The sequence below is a fragment of the Synchiropus splendidus genome, chromosome 11 (assembly GCF_027744825.2).
Source record: "Synchiropus splendidus isolate RoL2022-P1 chromosome 11, RoL_Sspl_1.0, whole genome shotgun sequence".
NCBI lineage: Eukaryota > Metazoa > Chordata > Actinopteri > Syngnathiformes > Callionymidae > Synchiropus > Synchiropus splendidus.
Window position 1 is genome coordinate 12,215,348 of NC_071344.1, and position 20,265 is coordinate 12,235,612.

General features: G+C 43.9%; 2 protein-coding genes across 4 annotated transcripts; one reads left to right on the top strand and one right to left on the bottom strand.

Moving 5' to 3' along the window:
* Window positions 1-64: 64 nt before the first annotated feature.
* On the bottom strand, window positions 65-5,463 carry fam199x (family with sequence similarity 199, X-linked). Of its 3 annotated transcripts, none has more exons than XM_053879949.1 (8): window positions 5,319-5,463; window positions 4,137-4,313; window positions 3,221-3,440; window positions 2,984-3,142; window positions 2,751-2,912; window positions 2,458-2,641; window positions 2,264-2,367; window positions 65-1,783 (listed from the first exon to the last, which is right to left on the bottom strand). In XM_053879949.1, exons 2-8 carry the CDS (start codon window positions 4,301-4,303, stop codon window positions 1,610-1,612), a joined length of 1,170 nt encoding a protein of 389 aa, XP_053735924.1. In that variant the 5' UTR covers window positions 4,304-4,313; window positions 5,319-5,463; the 3' UTR covers window positions 65-1,609. The 3 variants fall into 3 exon arrangements, with proteins under 3 accessions (XP_053735924.1, XP_053735923.1, XP_053735925.1); XM_053879948.1 differs by lacking the exon at window positions 5,319-5,463 and adding an exon at window positions 4,768-5,263; XM_053879950.1 differs by lacking the exon at window positions 5,319-5,463 and adding an exon at window positions 4,708-4,726.
* On the top strand, window positions 4,851-8,141 carry commd5 (COMM domain containing 5). Its single transcript, XM_053879952.1, has 7 exons — window positions 4,851-5,079; window positions 5,374-5,534; window positions 7,024-7,052; window positions 7,125-7,175; window positions 7,243-7,338; window positions 7,701-7,776; window positions 7,873-8,141. The coding sequence occupies exons 1-7, from the start codon at window positions 4,965-4,967 to the stop codon at window positions 7,972-7,974; spliced, it is 630 nt and encodes a 209-aa protein (XP_053735927.1). The 5' UTR covers window positions 4,851-4,964; the 3' UTR covers window positions 7,975-8,141.
* Window positions 8,142-20,265: the final 12,124 nt, after the last annotated feature.

Sequence of the window (20,265 nt, forward strand, 5' to 3'; positions counted from 1 at the left end):
GCTCAAGAATAAATAAAAAGGTTTTTTAAATGTAGGCACAAAACCGACAAAAGTAATGCTTTCACAAAGACATTATTTATTATCAATAATGGAGTTGTATGTACATAAACAGCATCACATTATTGCATGTTTTTTTCAGTTTTTAAAATATAATTTTCAATAACATTTTACAGTTTGGAGCTTTGCAGTTGCGAAATGTACACACTGACACAAAAGCACCTATGGGAGTAGTTCGCCACAAGTTCGGAGAAACTATTATTAGAAATCAATAATCCACCAAGGGAGGCTGCTCGAGGTGTTCCAAGACTTGAGTTCAAACAAAACAACACACTTGAAAGCTGGACTCAACACCAGAAGAAACTAAGACTTGCAGTTGTTCAATACATGAAACTCAGAGTCAGTTCAATCATTCTGTCAAGTAAAACAAGCTCTTAAGATGGCATTCAGAGTGCTATTACGGCATAACAAGAATGAGGCAAAGCATCACAGTGGCTTCAGGGTGTCTAAGACAAGAGTTCAAATGAAATACGTTGAAGTAAGACTCGCTAAGCCTGGTAATTTACAGCAGTTAAGAATCCATGACCAAAGAGTTTGGAGCGAGTAGTTCAGGTGCAGATATTGACCACGTATGTACAACACACTTGTTAAGACGTGAAACAGACTTTGAGTGTTGGAACATGCAGAGTTTCAGTGCCCCCTCTAAGCCCTGACAGTGATATGGACTGAAACAATGTGGACAGTCTTCCGAACAAGCCATGGAGCCCCACCAAGTCTATGCTGGGAAGGAAGTCTCGTGAAGCAGCGCTCCCTGTTAGTTATGGAGCCAAACCATGATTATGAACAGACAGTATCATCCACTGAAAACGCCACTTCAAGGATGCTTCAATTTACATGCCAAACTTGTGAGTTGTCAAAAAAAGATTTTGGCAATGATCGGCCACCATGAGGATATATATCGATGGGGGTTGGTGTTTGAGAGCAAAATAGTACAGAGTACTTTCACAGTTAGAAAGGGCTGGAAATACTCTTGACACCTTTTCTCAGTTATGCAGGTATTCAACTTGCATCGTTTCACTTAGGGACCAAAACATCTCAGACTGTTACCAAAACAGCAGGTCTATTTGTATACATTTAATAGCACTGGCCTGATTTATTTAGTGCTTTTCTGAGAAAATATCGATTAAAGATTGACTTTCTCTCACCTCATTCATTATTTAAAGATCATATTTACTTTAAAAAAAGTCTACTGTTGGTGGCTCATCGATTTGCATCAAAGATTTTAATAAATATACAGGTCCCAAGTTTGAATTTGTCTCTCCGCTGATGGATTAACAGAGAATGAGCATGGCCTGTTGACTTATACGGCACCCAAAACAGCCAGTAAGACATGCATCAATGAGCGGACTATAGAGGGATGGTCGTCTCAGGTCTAAGCAGCGTCTTGGTCAGATTGACCGATATAGGCTAAAGCAGAAGCTTCTACTGCTGAGCCGCGGTTACTAGTGTACATGTAGCATCACCAGCTCAAGCGCAGTGGGTTGACATGGGGTGGACAATGAGCACTATGGTACGAGCAGACGTAGAGGGAGCACTGAATGATTCACTGGTGTCACATCAGTATGTCCAAGTCGTCGCCGTGGTCATCCTCCTCTGTCACACGCAGCGAGAGCACCTCTTCGTTCAGGAACAGGCCGCTCAGTCGCTCCTTGCGGGCCTGACGCTGCTCTTTCAGCTGTCGCTTGCGCAGTGCTTTCTGTTGAAGTTTACGCTGCTTGGAGCGTTTCTTGAATAGACAGAATGACAGTTGTAAGGTCAATTAAGTCCAGTCAAGCCCATAATGTGGCATAAATGGAGGCAGAAAATGTGATTTCCATTTTGCCAGAGCAGGATAAACTAGGTTGGAAATCAATTTTAAAAGAGTTTTAGTATCATAACACTGTAATGAAGAGATTGTTAACAGCACATATTTCCTTGACTCTGCTAGGTGGTGTTCACATTCTGTTTGGCGGTGAAACAAAATGGACAAAAAACATACAAGCTGCTGAAAAGGAATGAGTGAATGTACAGCTTGTACTATGGGTTCTGCTTTTGCCTTTTCTAACGTAGTTTAGACAACACACTTCCTTTTCATCTATAGTTGAGGCAGTTTTTAGAATTATGCTTTACACAGCTGTGTATTATGTGTTAGAAGGCACAATCATTTAAATACTAAACCTCATACCGACGCTTTGTTATGATATATATTGAAGGTAGACAAACTTACTTTGGAGTCTCGTATACGTTCAGCAGCGCTGGAGAGGTTCCCATCGCTATGAGCTCTGCTGATGTTGGCCACACTACTTCCACTGCAGACAGAAGCTGGTCCAGCTGGGGCAAAAGACCACAACTTTTTGCCAAAGAAGCCCAAAACAACAAACAAACAAGTGAAACATTTTTACTGCTACAAACAACATGTACCTGCCACAGAGTTGGAGGCTGTGGAGCCAGTGGAGGAGCTGGCAGAGCTAACCATGCTAGCATTACTGCTGCTGGCTCCACTGACGCCACCAGTGCTCGCGCTGCTCTGGCTACTTCTCTTCCATCCCTCTCTGGTGCTGCTGGCCCGCTGGCGTGGGCTGTGTTCTCTGATGTAGTTGCGTACCTGGAAATGATGTCACATTGTGAGAAGAGTTCCTTCTTTGAACTGCAGTCGTGGACGATCCAGTGTGTGTTACTACGCTAAAATGGCTTTAATAATAGCAAGAACTCACTTGTTTGAGTTTCTCATCAGTGAGACAGTTGAGCTCAATGATGAACTCGCTGTCGGTGGGGGAGATCTGAGCACAGGGGTCGATGATCTTGATGATGTCCAGCTGCTCTCTCAGCCCCATTTCTGTACTGACTTTTCGACTCAGGTACTCGATATACTCCACCTAGAAGAGGACAATTAAAGCAGAGGTTTGTGTGTGTTCTGCAACATCAGCTTTAGACGTGGTTACGTCACTTGTTCATCATTGGTCATGGCGCTCCATGGTAGCTCATCCAGGTTGCGATGAGGGTGGGGCTTGGGCTTCCTCTTGGAAAACAAACATGGTGAACTTGGCACACTTGGGATGATGTCCGAGAGGACATCGCTACCACTGGCAATGTCACTTCCCGGTAACTGTGGACACAGTCAATCATTTCTAACTGCTTACAAATCAAAATCGGAGATGACTGTTTCGACAGATTGCTGACAGACCTGCCACTCAAACTCGCTGTCTGACCAGTCCCAGTACGTGCTGATGGAGGAGGACACATCGCTGCACACACTACCCTCCGGAAACAGGTCCAGAGATGTCAGATCCTGATCGTCTAAGAGGGAGTAGCAGTCTTCCTGGTCACCAACAGACACTGAGGAGAAAAGCTCCTCACTGCACTCAGAACTGGCCACGCTGGTCCCACAAGACGTGAGGTTCCACCTGAAAGAAGGTATTGGGTTCTCCATTAGTTATGGACTCATTGTAAAAATAATTGCTTTTCTTACACAAAATTTTAAAATTTTAATGTGACCACACATTCAAAGAGCCAACCGGCAAGAGGGCAAGATTAAAACCCATCCATTCAAAACATGTAGAATAAAAAAAATGTAAAGAATAGTTAATACAATAAAGTAAGACTGCATGATATGACAACACCCAAGTTTGTATTAGAGATAAAAGGCAGATGTGGAACTTTCTCCCGTGACAGAACAGAATACATATCCCAGTTAGAATGCTCTTGCTACAAGAGTGTTACGCTTTAAAGGCTTCAGTAACACTGGTCTTTGTTCATTGTTTTGCTGCCTCTAACTTTAATGAGAAGCAAAAGCACTTCTAATATTGTAGGAGGATTTAGAGGTTAGTTTAATGGTAGATTAGCAGCATGACAGATATATTGGAAGGTTCTCTAAGTGCTATCATAGCGTCAAAGTTCAACCATGCAAATATGCTTTCATCCGAGTATTTCGGATAATATGGGTGAAATGTAAATAATACCCATGTCAACAAGTAAAAAGTGGCCATATTTCAATGGACAAAATATTTATATAAAACTGCCTGACAGTGAACACTTGTCTAGAAGAAATATGTTTAGGAGGACCCCTTCAACAATCACTACAATGAAATTGTGATACCCACCTGTTACTGTGGAAACGGCGAAGAGGATCCGTCCGGTGACAAGAGGACAGTTGACAGCCAAAATCGCTGACATCTAAAGTCTCCACATCACTGAGGTTGGCTCTCTGGGAGAGTAGAGGAAACGGCTCCTCTGGTGCCAGGAATTTCTCGTATAGAGAATCCGACATGGCGGTCTATCTGGGGGGACACAGGGAGAAAAGTCAGAAGAACATTAACGTCAGATTGGTGCAAATGTCCGTGTACACGACATATCCAAGACTCATTTGACAGGTTTCTGAGCTACCATCTTCTGCCAGTGGCTGCAAATACTGATAGACGTCACTGGCCACGCAACTTCGTATTACATAAATGTACCTTTCGAAAACAAAGGCTGACTGACGTCAAGCGGCGATTAATTGTGAAAATGGACGCATATAACGCCAAACGTCGCCCAACGATGCGCGCGTTGTCCTAATGTTTTGTCGAAGCTAGTGTTATTAGCACGCTGCTAATGCTACAAACACATCGGCAGCGTTCAAAAGCAGGAAAACGACCAACACACAGCTCTCCGTGCAACAAAAGTACCACTCACACTGACAAACATGTCTCGAATGTATCACATTCAAAAAACGTACGGCCAAAAACTACTAACTTTCTGTCGTTTATCGAGGGACTGAGCTCAACCGCCTCCATTTGCAAAGCCTTTCTGTCGCACCGTCGGTCTCGGGAGTCATCGCGACATCACCCTCTTGACGTCAGTATCATGTGACGTGAGGCGGATGTTGCTGTCCGAAGACACGGTTTACAAAATTATCATTTATGTCGTTGCAATACAACCGTGGATGAACAATGTCTTTGACGACGGACTCTAGTTTTTTAGGCGGAAGGATTCCGCGAGAAATTGAGTCTATGTCGAAACACCTGAAGGATTTAGACCAAGAGACTTTCAGAACAATCTTGAAAGGTAGGAAACAATACAGATCGGTTCTCGACATCACTGTTGATACATGCAACCTTATTTCACGTCTTACTGGGGATCACTAATATGGTTGCAAAGTATCCTGAAATCCTACTGAAAAAAATCACGTTTTTTTAATTCTGCACTATGCTGTTATATGTAGCATCATTGTAAACAACAGTTCAAAAACACAATTCAGTTCTATTCTATTCAGTCAGTGACTGTCTCTGCCCTGTACTCATGACCTGTCAAGTATCCCGTCAGAGAAACAAGCGTCATAAACAGCGTTTGTCCCCTCAGCTGTGGTGAGTGCCCTGGAGGGAAAGGACTGCAGGGAAGTGATGGAGTCCATCGCTGAGAACAGCCTTATCCCTCAGGAAACTCTCAGCCACGTCGTCGCTGGAATGTACCGAACTCTGTCTGAAGCTATTCGCATCCCGCCAGCGTCACTGAAAGTGGAGGTAAGCTCATTAAAACGAGGCACCTTTTCAACTCATCCAATAAGCCGCAAGCTAAGTAAGGAGTCACAGCATCAAAAGCAGGAAGCTCCAAGGGGCCATGTCCTAGATCTCAGTCTGAGAACCTTCGCGACTCCCACAAAACTTGGCTGACACAATTTAGGAAGTTCACGTCTGGCAATCCCTGGTGCTGATAGCTGCCTTTGTTAAGCCTGTCTACACACTATGTTCTGCAGTTCATTCAAGTTTGATCAAAATGTGTTTTTGAATGTGACATTTTGGGGGTTTAGAAATTGTAGAGTTGATCTCAGAAAGAGGTCAGACGATTCTTTAGGTTTGGCAGACTGAAACAGTACATTAATGACTGCTGAAGAATAGTGGCAGTACATCACATGTCAAGACAGTGAAAGGCTGAGATTTATGGTCCAGCTGGAGAGCGCATCAGCTTTTTGGTTGAGAACTGTCTAAAACCTTCATGGCCCCAGCATGATGCAGCGAGCAAGAGTCGCTGCTGAAGCATTTTCTTCCTGCTCACCTGAGGGCGGTCTGTGCACATTAGCTGTTTTTTCCTTCTATCAAGAAGTGTGTCTCAGTAAAATCTGCGTTCCGGATCCTGAGCCAAGTCTCAGTCCCTACTCTGTCTTTACATTATGTGGTTTGATCGCTGGATTTCTCTGTCAATACGAAAGGCGAGGCGTCCTCTTCAGTCTCTGGAAGCAAACACCTCCGCCCACCCTACCTTTATATCAGATTATTGATCTCAAATATAGATCCATTATCCATAACCGCCAATTATAAATTTCTGCTATCTCATTGTCAATAATACATGTGTTAAGGTGTGTTAAATGCTATAAGTAACTTATTTTAAGATAAAAATAGGAGGTAAAATGATCTATAAACTCAACATTCTTATAGCTGTATATAAGTGTTCATAATTTTATTTTTATTTTAGTGTTTTTTTTGGGGGTGGGGGGTCAGGATTTTAAAGCATGAACTGCATCACATTCAGTTTTTTGTCTTTGTTTTTTAAGGTCCTTACAATTTGAAGCTGCATTATGGTTAATTTACACTCGTGTAAAACTGCTAAAATGTTTCAAGGATCAGTTTTGACTCTAGAAAAATGTAAACCTGATCTGGTAGCTCAGCCCAAAACACAATGATATTTGTCCATTTTCTTTGAAGTCGCTTGGGATCTCAGTGTGTCTGCTTAGTGTGCTGAACCTCCAGTTTTGATGACGCTTCGTGAAAACCCTCTGCATAGCTTAACCTCCTTGAAAACTCTTGCAATTAAAATATAAAGAACATAAAGGCTACGGTTAAAAACACAATCCATGAACAAGTGACGACAAATTAGTCAGAGGAAGCTTTTTATTTTCAGAGCCCAACAGATGGCGCTCTTTCTCCAAAAATGCATGGTATTTTTTATTTGCAGCCTTTGTTCCCACTCAATAACTAATGTCATGTGTCACTTTTTTTTTTTACATTTGCTTAGTCATTTAAAGAGAATCTGCGAGAACTGAGGTAAGAAAGGCAAAGTCGAAAGGACTATCTTTTAATGCTCATTGTGTTTCAAGATTTTTTATTTTTTTTAAGGATACCTGAAGAATTCATCAGAGATTTCTCAAGTGTAGTATTTGGAAATCGGTAAGGTCAAGACAAATAATTATTCTGGCTTGAGAATTATGACTCAACGTGCAACGTGTGTTTCCAGACGTGCCGCTTTGGAAGCAGCCACGGCTGAGAATGATCCCCATTTGCCGAGAGTGGAGGAGCTGAAGTGGAGGCTGGATGTGGCCATTTCCACTAGGTGAGAGTGAAAGGCAGGTGGAATCCAGTCGCTGTGATCAGACACGTTATTTCAATGACTATGTCATAACATGGGGACCGTTTTTGACTCAAATGTCCGATGTTTAGATTCCAGATTTTTAGAGACAATTTAATCTCTTTATCTCAGCATAGCGTCAGACAATTGTGGTTGTGTTGCTGATGTCTGTTATGTGCGCTATTTATTTATTTATAGGCAGATTTCTCTGCTCCCAGTCCTGTGTTTTAAAGGGGTGGGACAGTTGTGGAATTGTTGTAGATTGTTGGATACAACAAGGAGTGTTGGAGTGTTTGTCTGTTTCCTAAATTCAATTAAAAGGTGATACATTCTTCTAACACACACAGCTCTCTCTCTCGGGCTCTGCAGCCGTCGCTTCTGATGCAAATGAAACTATCAGATGGAAGCTATCAGCAGTTTGAGGTAATGAAAAGAGCTACCTTTGTAGAGTGTTCATCCTGTACTTTAAAGTGGTGTAACAGCGCATGCTCTCTTTTCTGTGTGTTCGGACTGTGGCAGGTGCCAGTGGCTAAATTCCAGGAGCTCCGCTACAACGTGGCTCTGATTCTGAAAGAGATGAACGACCTTGAGAAACGGAGCATCCTGAAGATCCAAGACTGATGGTGCTGCCCAGCTCTCATGAGTCGGACCAGCGGGGCAGAGAGAGAGATGATTTTGTCAGGGCACCCGCAGGACGACCATGTTTTCTTAATGAAAATTAAAGTATGACACTTGCCTTTTCACTTAATGTTTGCAGCTATGATTGAAAATAAAGTATTTAAAAACAATGCCACAAGTTATCAAACTTTGTGGTTAGGGAATTTCCTTTGAAAATGTTAATGGCGCCCACTTACGCGTAAGTTTGGTGACCACCTTCACAATAGGTCGTGGACGTTCAGCCCTCAGAAATGTGGGAGCGAAGCCCATCTTCTTAACTATGTCAGTGTGCGCCAGTAGGGGTCACTCGGGTTCCACTGATGTTTTCTCACACTTGGATGTGGGAGGCAGAGGTTCAATCCCAACCCTAGCACAGGTGAGTTTGAACCCTATGTGCCCACCCCCTTACAATGGCAAAGACAGACCGCACCAACACCAAAGAGCAGACAGACCACACAACACCAATGGCCAGACAGATGAGGAACAGGAGGCTCACAGAGGAGGCTGACTTTTTCGACAAGGACGATGAAAGGGGAGGAGGAGGAGACGGCTGATCTGAAGTTATCGCTGATTGTCGACTCGAGGACAGAGAGCGAAGAGGAAGACGAGGCTGCTGGGGGCCAAGATGACACATGCACGCCTTAAAGTACTCCCAGGCAAGTCACAAATGTATTTTAGTTTTGACTCGTATGGCGCTCACATAAAAAGGATTCCTCCTGCTTTACTCAGGAAACCCAGCAAGCCGAACATCAGTGGGCGTTCATCGAAGGTCATCAAGTCCACGTCCAAGGAAGGGATCCCAGACTTTGCTGGTCACAGGTGGTGTTCACTTATACGGTGAGAATCTTCACATGGTCGACGTTGCATGCATGCAGATGAGGGGGAAAAATGAATTTCAAGTTTTAATTGTTTGACTTCTTTTTTTTTATCCTACACTCCTGAGCAAGTAGCAGAAGACTACAGAAAGTTCAAGTTCGGGGCCCACACTGGCAAGGACAGAGAACGCGATGTAGTCATCCAGTCATGCCATAGGTTTCGCCAATACATGGTCAATGGAATGCAGTACAAGGAAGAGACGACCGACATGCGCTTTTTACACAACGTGGAAAAAGTCAGATCGTGAGTATACCAAGCTACAGAAAGACTGACTTTCAGTACATCAGGGCCTAAATGTTTGTCGGGCCGATCTCAGGCTGAAGGGGTACCTCCCTACGTCCGTCAAAACCATGCTGATCAACGTCAAAGAGAAACATCGAGAACGAGTGGCTGGTGAGAGTGAAGCTCAAGGCCCAACTCATCAGCAAGTTGAGGTAGGAGTTGTCCAGGGTTATGTCGGACACACAACGAGATGTCGTCCAGGTACGAGGCGAGGTACCTGACGGTAAAAGCGTACGGGAGGGCCCGCCTGACACGGGTCCAAAAGGAACACTGCAGGAAGACTGGCCAGTTCCGCCTCTACCACTTGCTCTGCAACGGAAACCTGTCCCAGTTCATCTCGGACACGAGAGAGCGCCGTCTCCTGGCCACTGAAGGAGGAAAGCAAAACAGTCCATAGACCCTGAGAAGCCTACGTGGAGTCAGAGGGACCTGATCTGGGTCTTGGGCCTCTTGATGACTTTGTATTGTTCAGTGTTATTGCATGACTGAGCAAATCTTGGTTTGAGGACTGCAGTTGCTTTTGGATTTCCTGCTTCTTGTCTGGCTTCTCTACCCTGGGTTTTCTCGGCACCACGACTGCATACGATGACTGGTGAGAAATAAATCTGAGATCATATTGTTCAAGGACAATATTGGAGCTTTGCCTTGTGAAGAATTTGTGAGGAACATATTCATTGTTGTGTGTAAGACACAAATCTCCAGAGATTTGCAAATTAAAATTAGAAGAAGAAAAAAAATTGAATATCGAGATTGAATAATTTTGACCATGATTTAAGAACTAACGTGTAGTGTAGCATGAGTGACTGAAACACATTCATTTGCTTAACCAGAAATGAAATCCAGCGGCCCGTGTTCACACACGTCACCGCAGTCATAAACCCCCCACGGCAGCTTCTCATCCGCCTACAGAACACTGACGCTCCACTTGTGACGCCTAGTGGTTAAAGTTGTACACTGCAACTAATTTCGCTCATGACTTTTTTTCCAATGTCATTTTCGGGTCGTTTTGTTTGATACAGAATGGAGGTAACTATTGATCACCTTTCTTTTTTAATGAATCAGCAATATTCTGTATGAATAACTCTTAAAAACACAACTTGAGTGATCAGAATCTGATTCAGAATCAGAATCAGAATAGAATTTATTGCCATGGTCAGTGGGGGTCCCACCAACTAGGAAAGTGCTTCGAAATAAAGTGTTGTTAATAAATAAAATAAAATAAAATAAAGTGAAAAAAAAAAATAACCCACAAACAACAAAGGCTGATCACAAATTCAACTGTCTGATGGCAGAGGGGAAGAAGCTGTTCCTGTGATGCGAGGTTCTGGTCTGGATGGACCGTAGCCTGCTGCCAGAGGGAAGCGGACCAAACAGTCCATGACCAGGATGAGAAGGGTCGACTCTGATCCGACCTGCACGTCTCTGGGTCCTGGAGACATACAGGTCCTGAAGAGGTGGCAGGCTGCAACCGAACACCTTCTCAGCAGAACGTACGATGCGCGTGCGATGCACGATGATGATACCTTGAAGGCAGCATAGCAGAGTTCTTGCTCTTTATCGAATTAACAATTGCATATTTATCTGCTTCTATTTCAGGAGCTTAAACTCATTTCTAGAACCTGGACTGATCAGTGAAATAATACTACTGCAGTCCTCAGGCTAAAGAAGCCAGGATGGTTGTTTCTAAAAAACCAAATGGGAAAACAATTTAAAGCAAGGTTGCTTCCCACAAGAGTAATCTTGACTTCAAGGAATTTTGAGCTCCAGTTTGAACAAGTAGCCCAGGCTACACGAGCTTCAACTGGCTGTCATTCCACTACCAACAAGCCAGCAATACCAAGTTCTTCATGTGCTCTTCCTTGAGCAACTGTGACTCTGAAAATCAGCTCCAACCTCTGGCTCTGTCGCTTCCGTAACATGATGCAGAAAAGATTGCTTTCACGCAACGGTCGAAATAGTTTGCATACGGTATTCCCACGATATTCTCACATGAGTCAGTGACTGATGGTCAACACAACATAGCAAACAGGCTATGTTCCCTCCCAACACAAGTATACGCTCCCGTAAACACAAAAGTGTAATAACGTTGTACATAAGTCGCATGAGATCCATTGTATAATGTAACAGTACAAGAAGATCACGATTATTCCAACTTTTGGACACAGTAGTCAGATGCTTAGCGTCCTCTTTGCCCACATAGGAGAGAAATGTCAGTTTCCAATAGCAGATATTGCGTCATTTCTCGCGCCGAAGGAGCATGAGTGGTGAGGCCGCTGTCTTTTTTTTTTTTTACTTAAAGTAGTAATATTTAGAAATTGTATGTTTGATCTGCTATTGTGTTTTATTAAAAATCCAACCACATAAACAGACTCGAGCACTGCACCACGGTCAACATAAACTTGATTCAGGGGCAGAAGTTCTGACTCCTGCTCCTTTTAAATCTATGTGAAAGAAATGTAAGGTGAAATGTTTCCCACACAATCATGATAATGTATCAGAAGCAATACATTGCGCAGGTCAAATGTATTGGAGGTGCTTGAAGTGTTTATGATTCAATAATGCTCGATTTATTTGTATCGTGCAAAGGTGATTAAGTTTTTTTTAATGTATTGTTATTATTTTTTTACATCTAGCATTTTCAAGTCAAGTCAAAAAACCTTTGCGCGATAAAGCCATGTACGCATGCGCTTACCAGTCAGTTGGTAAAGCATGCGCAAGTTCCGGTTCCAGCACTGGAACTTGCGGCGGACCACATTGACAGTGACACAGTGACAGGGGCCTGACAGAGGAGGTGGAGAGGCCTGAGAGAAGAGGTCTGCAGCCAGACCCCTCTCATTTGTTTGAGGACCGTCGTGTCATTTGTGCCTTTAACCCACTCACTTCCTCCTCCCAGAAGATAATGAAACTACTTTTATTACGGTATATTAGTACATGTTTGACCATTTCCCACTCATCCTCTCCAAACAATTCCAAGCGTTAAAGGTGACACCTAATGAAATGCTCCCATTTAAAAGACGACAGGAGCAACCACTTGTGCTGCTATTAAAGCGGCATTTGCAGCAAAGTGGCAGAGCAGGAACAAACGGCGACTCACAGCTTGACTTAAATGATGATGACGAACAGAGAGATGTGAGGGAAACATGGCCCACATACTGCTACAGTGGCATTTCAGTTTTGGAAATGACTCAGCGCAGCTGCAGAGGAGTGAAAGAAGCTGCTTCCTCTCGAGGTTTTCACGTTTAAATGAGGGAATGGGTTTTTCCAGCGTCAGGATGGAGCTCACTTTACCAAGGTTTACACCCACCTTAAACCAAGAATCTATTCACATGAGATTATTTTTATGTGGAATAAATGCATTAAAATGAGCAGTAGCTGGTCCTAGTTCAGTAGCAGAGCAGGCACCTGAATGTTGGATGGACGGCGGCGCCTCACCGACATTACTGTCCAAACCTATTTGCTGAGACAGACGTGATGGGAACATCCATCTGTTTAACTTGTAAGTGAAGCAAAGAAAGTGCCCTTTGGTGATGCAGTGCCGGCTGTTCAAACCCACTGAGGATTTCAGAAAGACATTTTGTTCAAGTGCCAAAGTACAAAAGCAGAAAGGACCTGAGGCTCTTCATCTTCTGGTGAGGCTTTTTTTTGGGTACGTGGGCTGATGTTGAGCTATGACATTAACTGAGCAGTCGGTGAAGTTCACGTTTGTCTCTCATCTCTGTGAACACATCCTTTTTATTGTGACACAGACAGAACTTTTCTGTGTGTATGAAAGTGCATTGTTATTTATTTGTATGGCTTTTGAAACTCTACACTTTCACGTGAGATGAAAAACAAATATTAATTCAGATAATAATTGAGAATAATTGAGAACTTATTCGTTGAGCATCTATGTGATGAAGCATCATACAATTTTAAATCAAGGGCACAATCGTCTGAGTTCTGAAAAAGAGGACAGCGCTTCATGAAACTTTGTCAGCCTCTTACTACAATTTAGCTCAATGTATCATACCATCATAAATGTCACATACCCAGTCTCAGCTGAAAATGGGATGACTCAGGACATCACTTAATAGAAGCTGTGAAATGAACCGAAGCAGAAAGACAAAGCAATACGGGAAAAACTGATCCTCAAAATGACAGCATCAAAGACCGGTGAGATGCAGGGCGACCTGGCCTCAACTGCAGAACAGGTTCTGGAGACTTTCACAGGCTTTCTTGGGCAAAGTGTTGGATTTTCTGGGAGATTTTTTTTTTTTGACCAGACCAGACCTCAAAAGGTCATTTTGAATTGGTGTGTGGTGAACTGTGAAGCAGGTTCCTCCATGAACTCCAACATCAGTTCTTCAGAATGCTTTTTGTTTTTTTTCACATGGGGTGAGAAAGGTTTCACATCATCTAGTTTGGTGTCTTGAAACTATTCAAAAATCAATAAGTATGTTTTTTGTCAGTTATTTTGGTGTCTCGGATTCTTGCGTCAAACTGGACCTTATTACCCGAAAAAAGGATAGAAGTCAATAGGTTATCTCTTAAGTGTCCACTAGGGGGCAGGCTCTCGCCACGGCAGCACCTCAGAGACCTCAGTTCATAAAAGGGCGCAGAGTTTCAGTCAAGACACTAATGTTCCAAAATGACCACCTCCGCGTCCAAACCAGAGGTCCAAAGAGAGAACCGAGGATAAAAGACGAAGAAGGAATCAATGGAGACGAAAGGGGAATAAATGATGGCGGCATAAAGTTGGAACGAGAATGGCGGACGGAAGAAGGAGCCAGTGGAGGAGCAGAAGTCGGCCGGCGCCTCTGCAGAGGAAGCAGCAGATGAAAAGAGGTTTCAGTGGTTTCAGCAGGGCTCTGTAATGCAGCTCAGCGTCGACATCAAAGCCCATTACATTTGAAGAATGCCACAGCTTTTCTCCACTAAATTGATCCATCGGCTCGCGCTGACTCCCTGCTTGTGTATGACTGAGTGAGGATGACAGGCGTTCTGTAGGAGTTATCGCTGGCTGCGCCTGTCTCCGTGTGTGTTCTCGTAGTGACGAGCGGCACATTTGCTCTCAGGGAGAGAAAGACCGAGCAAATCCCCTGCCGACAGGACGTATGAGATGATCCGGGGTCGGAGTTTAGGTCCAGGATTAATGTTGGATCCATGTCACGCAAGAGTCAAGGTAGGAAGCCGAGTAAACCATCAGCACTTCATCCTTCAGCACACACTTTTTAATAGACTCACAGGATTAGGAAACAGTAAACGTTTTCCGTGTGCTGTGTTTTTGGGCGACCTCAGAATCAACATGTACTTAAATGAGGTGGTGAAAAAGCAGCAGGGAGAAGCGGATGTTGCCAAAAGGGTCGGCGTTTATGTTTCTTCTTCAGCGCTTCTCTTTGGAGGATTAGCGTTTCAAGGTGTGCACTCCTGTGGGCTTGACTCTGATAAACCTTGCTTGTTTCTGTCTCTGTCTAATCCCGCAGAGTGTCATCGCCGTGATAAACCCAGGAGTGTGTGTGTGTGTGACAGAGCCTCTTTGAACTGAGGTAAACATGTTGGCCACCTGCCTCCGACTCTGGCGCGATGAAAAGCGAAGAACAAAGGAACACAATGAAGGAGACTCTCACTGAGGATCATTGCATCACAGGATTAGACAGAAACAATTCCCTTCCTTCGCCCCCCCACCCCTCCCTCGGAAGGCACTTGAACTGTAATCCACTGATTTGTATGGTGCTCAACCTTCGCGGTAGACGTGACATGAACGTGCCGGAGACGACGGATCCTCTGACCCACAGATACATGCATTGTAGCGCGGGCTCAGATCAAGGAGGCAACGTGTCTTCTCTGTCTGAATCAGCAGCAGGGAATATAAATAGCGAAAGCTAATGAAGCAGCTCAGGATCACCTACTGGGAGATGGAGGCCAGGAGAACCGGCAAACGGGTGGGCACAGCAGGACACTGGCTCTTACGCCAGCGCTTCACTGAGTCATGAAAAAACGGCCTGCCGAGCCACACCTGGCGGTGTGTCCATAGGTCGGCACCAGCTCCATGGAAGAGACTGAAAAAGATAAACATGTTGAATTCCAAATGGTGGCTGGACTGTTGGGGAAACTTCGCAATGTAGAATAATTGGAATGCAAATCGAATGCAAATATGCAAGACAGGAGGGGCAGCAATTTATGGAACGTCTTAAGCATCAGTCCTGTCTCCGTCTGTGTTCCAGTTTACTCACTTTACTCAACTGAACCACGTTCCACCATCCATCACTTTAATGTCTAAATCGAGCTCTTCTGAATCCAGAAAAACAGAAAGGCATAATGTCTCCTGGGTCCGTCCCATGTCTCCTACCAGTTGGACACACCCAAGAAAGCACCCTGACCATGAGGACCTTTAACAAGCTCCTCCCCCTGGGGGGCGGAACTTCATTTGTCCCTAACATGACACAGCAGTTGTGATGGGCTTATGAAGCTTCATGAAACAGTGTCCTCATTTTCAGAGTCCATTGAATGACGCTGTCAGATGAAAAATCTTTGGATTGGAACAAATACGAAACTGAAAAGTCATGACGTTTTCAAACCGAGAGCGCCATCTACTGGGCTCTGAAAATGAGAGAGTTTCCATCAGAAGAAAACAGTGCGTCATTGTTTTTACTTCACCTCCGATTAAAATAAATGGTGAATGGCTCTTGATGATTAAGGGCTTTTTCTCCGCTTCATACAGAGCAAGTTACACTTGTGATCAGTAGATGAAGCTTCATGAAACAATACCCTCATTAGGGGGCGCCCTCTGTTTAAAGTGATAGAAGAGAGACAACTTTAGGGCTCGCAGGAATTAGTTCATGACTTTCAATACTTTAGTGATGGGTCAATGACATTTCATGACACAGTATTGAAGGGTTGATGAGGTTTCATGAAACAGTGTCCTGATTTTCAGAGGCCACCAGATGGCGCTGTATGTTGCAATTCAAGGAAACCTCACATCATTTCTAAACCAAGATCTAGTGGCCTCTGAAAAATTAGGGCACTGTTTCATGATACCTCATCTACCCATCAGTACTTCACTCCAAGTCACGGCGTTTTGCTCAGGTGCACATCAACACAAGCAGGTCAGAAACTGGCATCAAACAGCACAGAACTAACTGCCATGCTGATTTCCGACATCAAGACTGGAGTGTGTGAATGTGGAGGGGACACCCTGGAAAGGTCTCCAGACAGACGCTGAAACCTTTTAAACCCACACAACCACAAGGAGGACGTACACAAGCATGTCATTCTGGATAAATTGACTTGCCGTTTTTGGTGGACTGAAAGACACTTTAATCATCTGAGGTGGAATGAAATGCTGCTGTGACTCAGAGGTCAGGTGCCTGCGACAAACAGACATGTTCTTATTAATGCTGTCATATCAGCGTATTTCATCTGGTCACCCAGTGGTCAGCGTTTTCCCAGCAGCGACGGAACGACACGACACAGAGTCCGAGACGAGGATTTTAAGTTCGCAGCACAGCTAAGGTGAGTCTGGAAGATAAGGCCTTGACTGAATAAACGTCAGAAGCCAGAGCTGTGGCTGAGATTGTATTTAGTATATAGCTGCAGATACTTATCGACATCACACACAAACACACGGTGAACTAGCGTATGGGCTTTCACTTTCAGGACACAGCATTGTGTTATTAAGGAAGCCCTGTTTACAGCTTACATTTTTGGTTGAGGTTTTCACTTTGTTTGGAAAACTCCAAAACGGACATGTAAAAAAACGTAATAAGATGTCAAAGGTTTTGGCACTGTTGGGGTGTAGGTCATGTGACCAGTTAACGTTGAAATTTGGTTAAAACAGCTGCTTGCTGCAAGCGCTAGCAGAACCTGCTACAGAGGGGTTTCACGGCGCGTCATCCAACCCGGAAGCCGCCATGTTGGAGATACTCTTTGTTGTGAATGGAGTGACAGAGAGGGTCTTAATGAACATGAAAATGCGCGACACTTGGAAGAGTTGAGCTTTATTGGTGGTGCAGACCCGTACGAGATGGCTCCGTCGTCGTGGGCGAACTGCCGTCGGCGACTTATCCTGATATCGTCAATTACCAACTACCTGTACAAGCGCCTCCTTTCTTCCGACAACTTCTGACATTTTTCGCCTTGATTTGTAATAACTTTTGGATGTCGATAAAATTCCAAATGTTTTTCACGACCGGAACGATTCGTACAATCCAAAACAGGTCCGTAATTCACCATTTTTTCAAGGAAACGCTGCAGAATTGCCGCTCTGTGCTGAACAGTGAGTATCACCGACATGGCGGCTTCCGGGTTTGCGCCGTGAAAACCCTCTATAAACTGACGATTGCTACCATAAGTTAGCGGTGGATCTTCTTTCTCACATTTTTTTTAGAAAGTCTGTGATACTACTGCCACCTGGTGTTGGATTGATGTCATCGCATATTTGAATGATGCGAAAAATGTAGGGCAATAACATTGGGTATTAATAAAACAACAACAACAACAAAAAAACAAAACAAAACTTAAAAACATTTTCAAAATTTGGTGGCTAAATAGTCAACATAGTGCGTCCAGCTGAGACGCAGATTTAAGATTAGCACTAGCAAGAAGAATAAACAACCGATCATTTATAATAAAATAAGAACTGGCACAAAATGTAGGGAATTATTTATGTTTCAGAAAAGGAGCAAACTGTGGCTGAGTGCGTCTCCAGACGAGATACAAAGTGTGCTGCAGGATTTGTGTCACCATTGGACACGTGAAGATGAGAGTGAGCGCTGACAGAAGCATTGACAGATTGTATGAATAATTTAGGAACAAAGTGAGACGCCTCACAGACCTGAATCACCACCAATGACAGCTGCCTCATCAGACTTTACTTTTTTAATGCGCGTTATCTACATAAATTCTCCCACGAGCTCCGTGGAGTGACAGCGCGCCCAAGTTCTGAGAAATGCTTTAGTGCAACAAAAACTCTTTGTAACTTCACACTTTTATCGAGAAGGGTTGAGCAATGTGTGTTGCGAACTGTTGAGAAACATCCAACTTATCTTACGACCTCAGAACCAATGAAAGAGCTTGAACTACAAATGTTTTACCAGCTCTGGAGTGAAGAGCTGATATAGCAAACATTGCCATCCTGGTGGAGAAGTATAAAACTCACACATGAACCAACTTCAAAACCACTTTTCTTTTGGTTCTGAAGGTAAAACTGGGCAGAGAAACATTTCCACATCAGCATGAGAAGAATGTGTTTCTCAGTAGGAAAGCATTTTTTCTCACATAATAGTATTTAAAGGAGCATCAATAGATTGAGCTGAAAGTCTGGCGAAACATTTGACTGTTTAGATTTCATTCTCTATCTCACTGACGGAACATCCTGTAATTGGAAAAAACAAAAATTCAACTTCAGTGTTTCAGAGCGATTTGACAGTTCCAGGAAAAAGTAAGAGCAGAGTGATGAAAATGACATCAAAAGAAAGTTGCCTCCGGCTGTCAAGAGAAGCAGCAGTACTTGATAAGTGCTCTTCAGATGATAAAAGCTCTTTTGTTATTATTGTGATTCGGAGGCAACGATCGCTGACAAACACAGCTGGTATGTTACACTTGCTTTTAAACATCGAACAGTGTGGGCAACGTGATCAGAGCACTGTGTCTGTTTAGAATGTAAAGGGAAAAAGAACAGTCTCAGAAAAACAGAATGAACAGGCCCCAGAAAGTTTCGCTCTTCCATCTATTTTTCCTAAACTTTCCACTGAGGATTCGATGGACTCACAGAAGATACATTCATTCATTCATCATGAAAAATGTGCATCAATTTCTCCGAAAAACACTCTTGTTGCTTGTGTTGCAAAGTGCAAGTCCTTCTCTTCCCATGCTGTCCTACAACTACCTGCTTCAAACTTCTACCACTCTCTGTGAAAGTGTCCACGGACCCTTCTTTTTGATGTCGCCGCCAGAATCATCAAATTTGGAGGCACGTTGAGAAAATGAAGATGAAAGATAAAACCCACTTGGTCACGGAGAAGGAAATGGCTGGACTCTTCACAGGAGGATATAAACCCTCCAGGCTCTTCAGATTGGAGCTCAGATGACGAAGGAATCTTTAGACAGCGAGCGAGACCTGCATTCCCTCACCAGCTTCATCTTTGATCTGCTTGAGCTGCGGTTGAGCTGCTGACTTTAAAAAATGAATTCTGGGAGGAAAAAAAAAAGGAGGAAAAGGTGAGTTCGAGCACTGAAGAGAATTTAAGATCTGAGGTTTGTCATGAGGGATAAATCCGGGGCAGAAACTGTGCTACATTTGCTGAAGGGAGGACGACTGGAGGAGTCGGCTTCCTGCATCTGTGTTTTGAAAATCGTGGCGATACCTTTGGAAAATAGCTCAGGTGCGAGTCTCTCTCCCTTCATCAACTTCAAAAAAAAAAACACCTCCTCACATACTTAAATTAGAGTCCATAGTCAAATCTGGAAAATAAAATTCCAGCTCCTTCAGCTCTTCCAAGGGGATACAGAGGCATCCCCAGGTCAACAGGGAGTACAGTGTTGTAGTCGAGACTCACCCCAGACGGAGTCATGACCAGCAACCCCTCCTCACTCCCATGCCGTAATATATTGGCGTAAGGAAAGTGGACTTTTGCGTCCTACTGTATATACCATCTGCCAGTGTAATTCTGTGAAGAGAGCTTCCGAACATCTCCCTGCGCCTCGCGCTTTCCCCGCCTAGAATGCTACATATTTTTTACTCAAATGAAACGACTACGTGTCATAATGTGACTCTGAAGGCTGCCTTTGGCGTCAGTATAGGACGCAAAAGTCCACTTTTCCAACATCAATATATGACGCCATGGAAGTGAGGATGGGTTGAGACCAGAGCATATACAGTCAACGACCAAGACTTTGAGGATCCAAGACGGAGTCTTACCTCAAAGTTTTCGTGCTAAATGTTGTGGTTTGGGGTTAGGTGGCATCTTCTACGGCACCAGAGTGTCTCCCTCTGGGCCTCCTCCCAGTTCAACAGACCCAGAACACCATATTGCCATATGCTCTCGAGTGCTTGTTGGACTGCCTTTGCACATGACCCTCCATTGTCCACGGTCACTCAAAATCTGCACCACTCTTCTT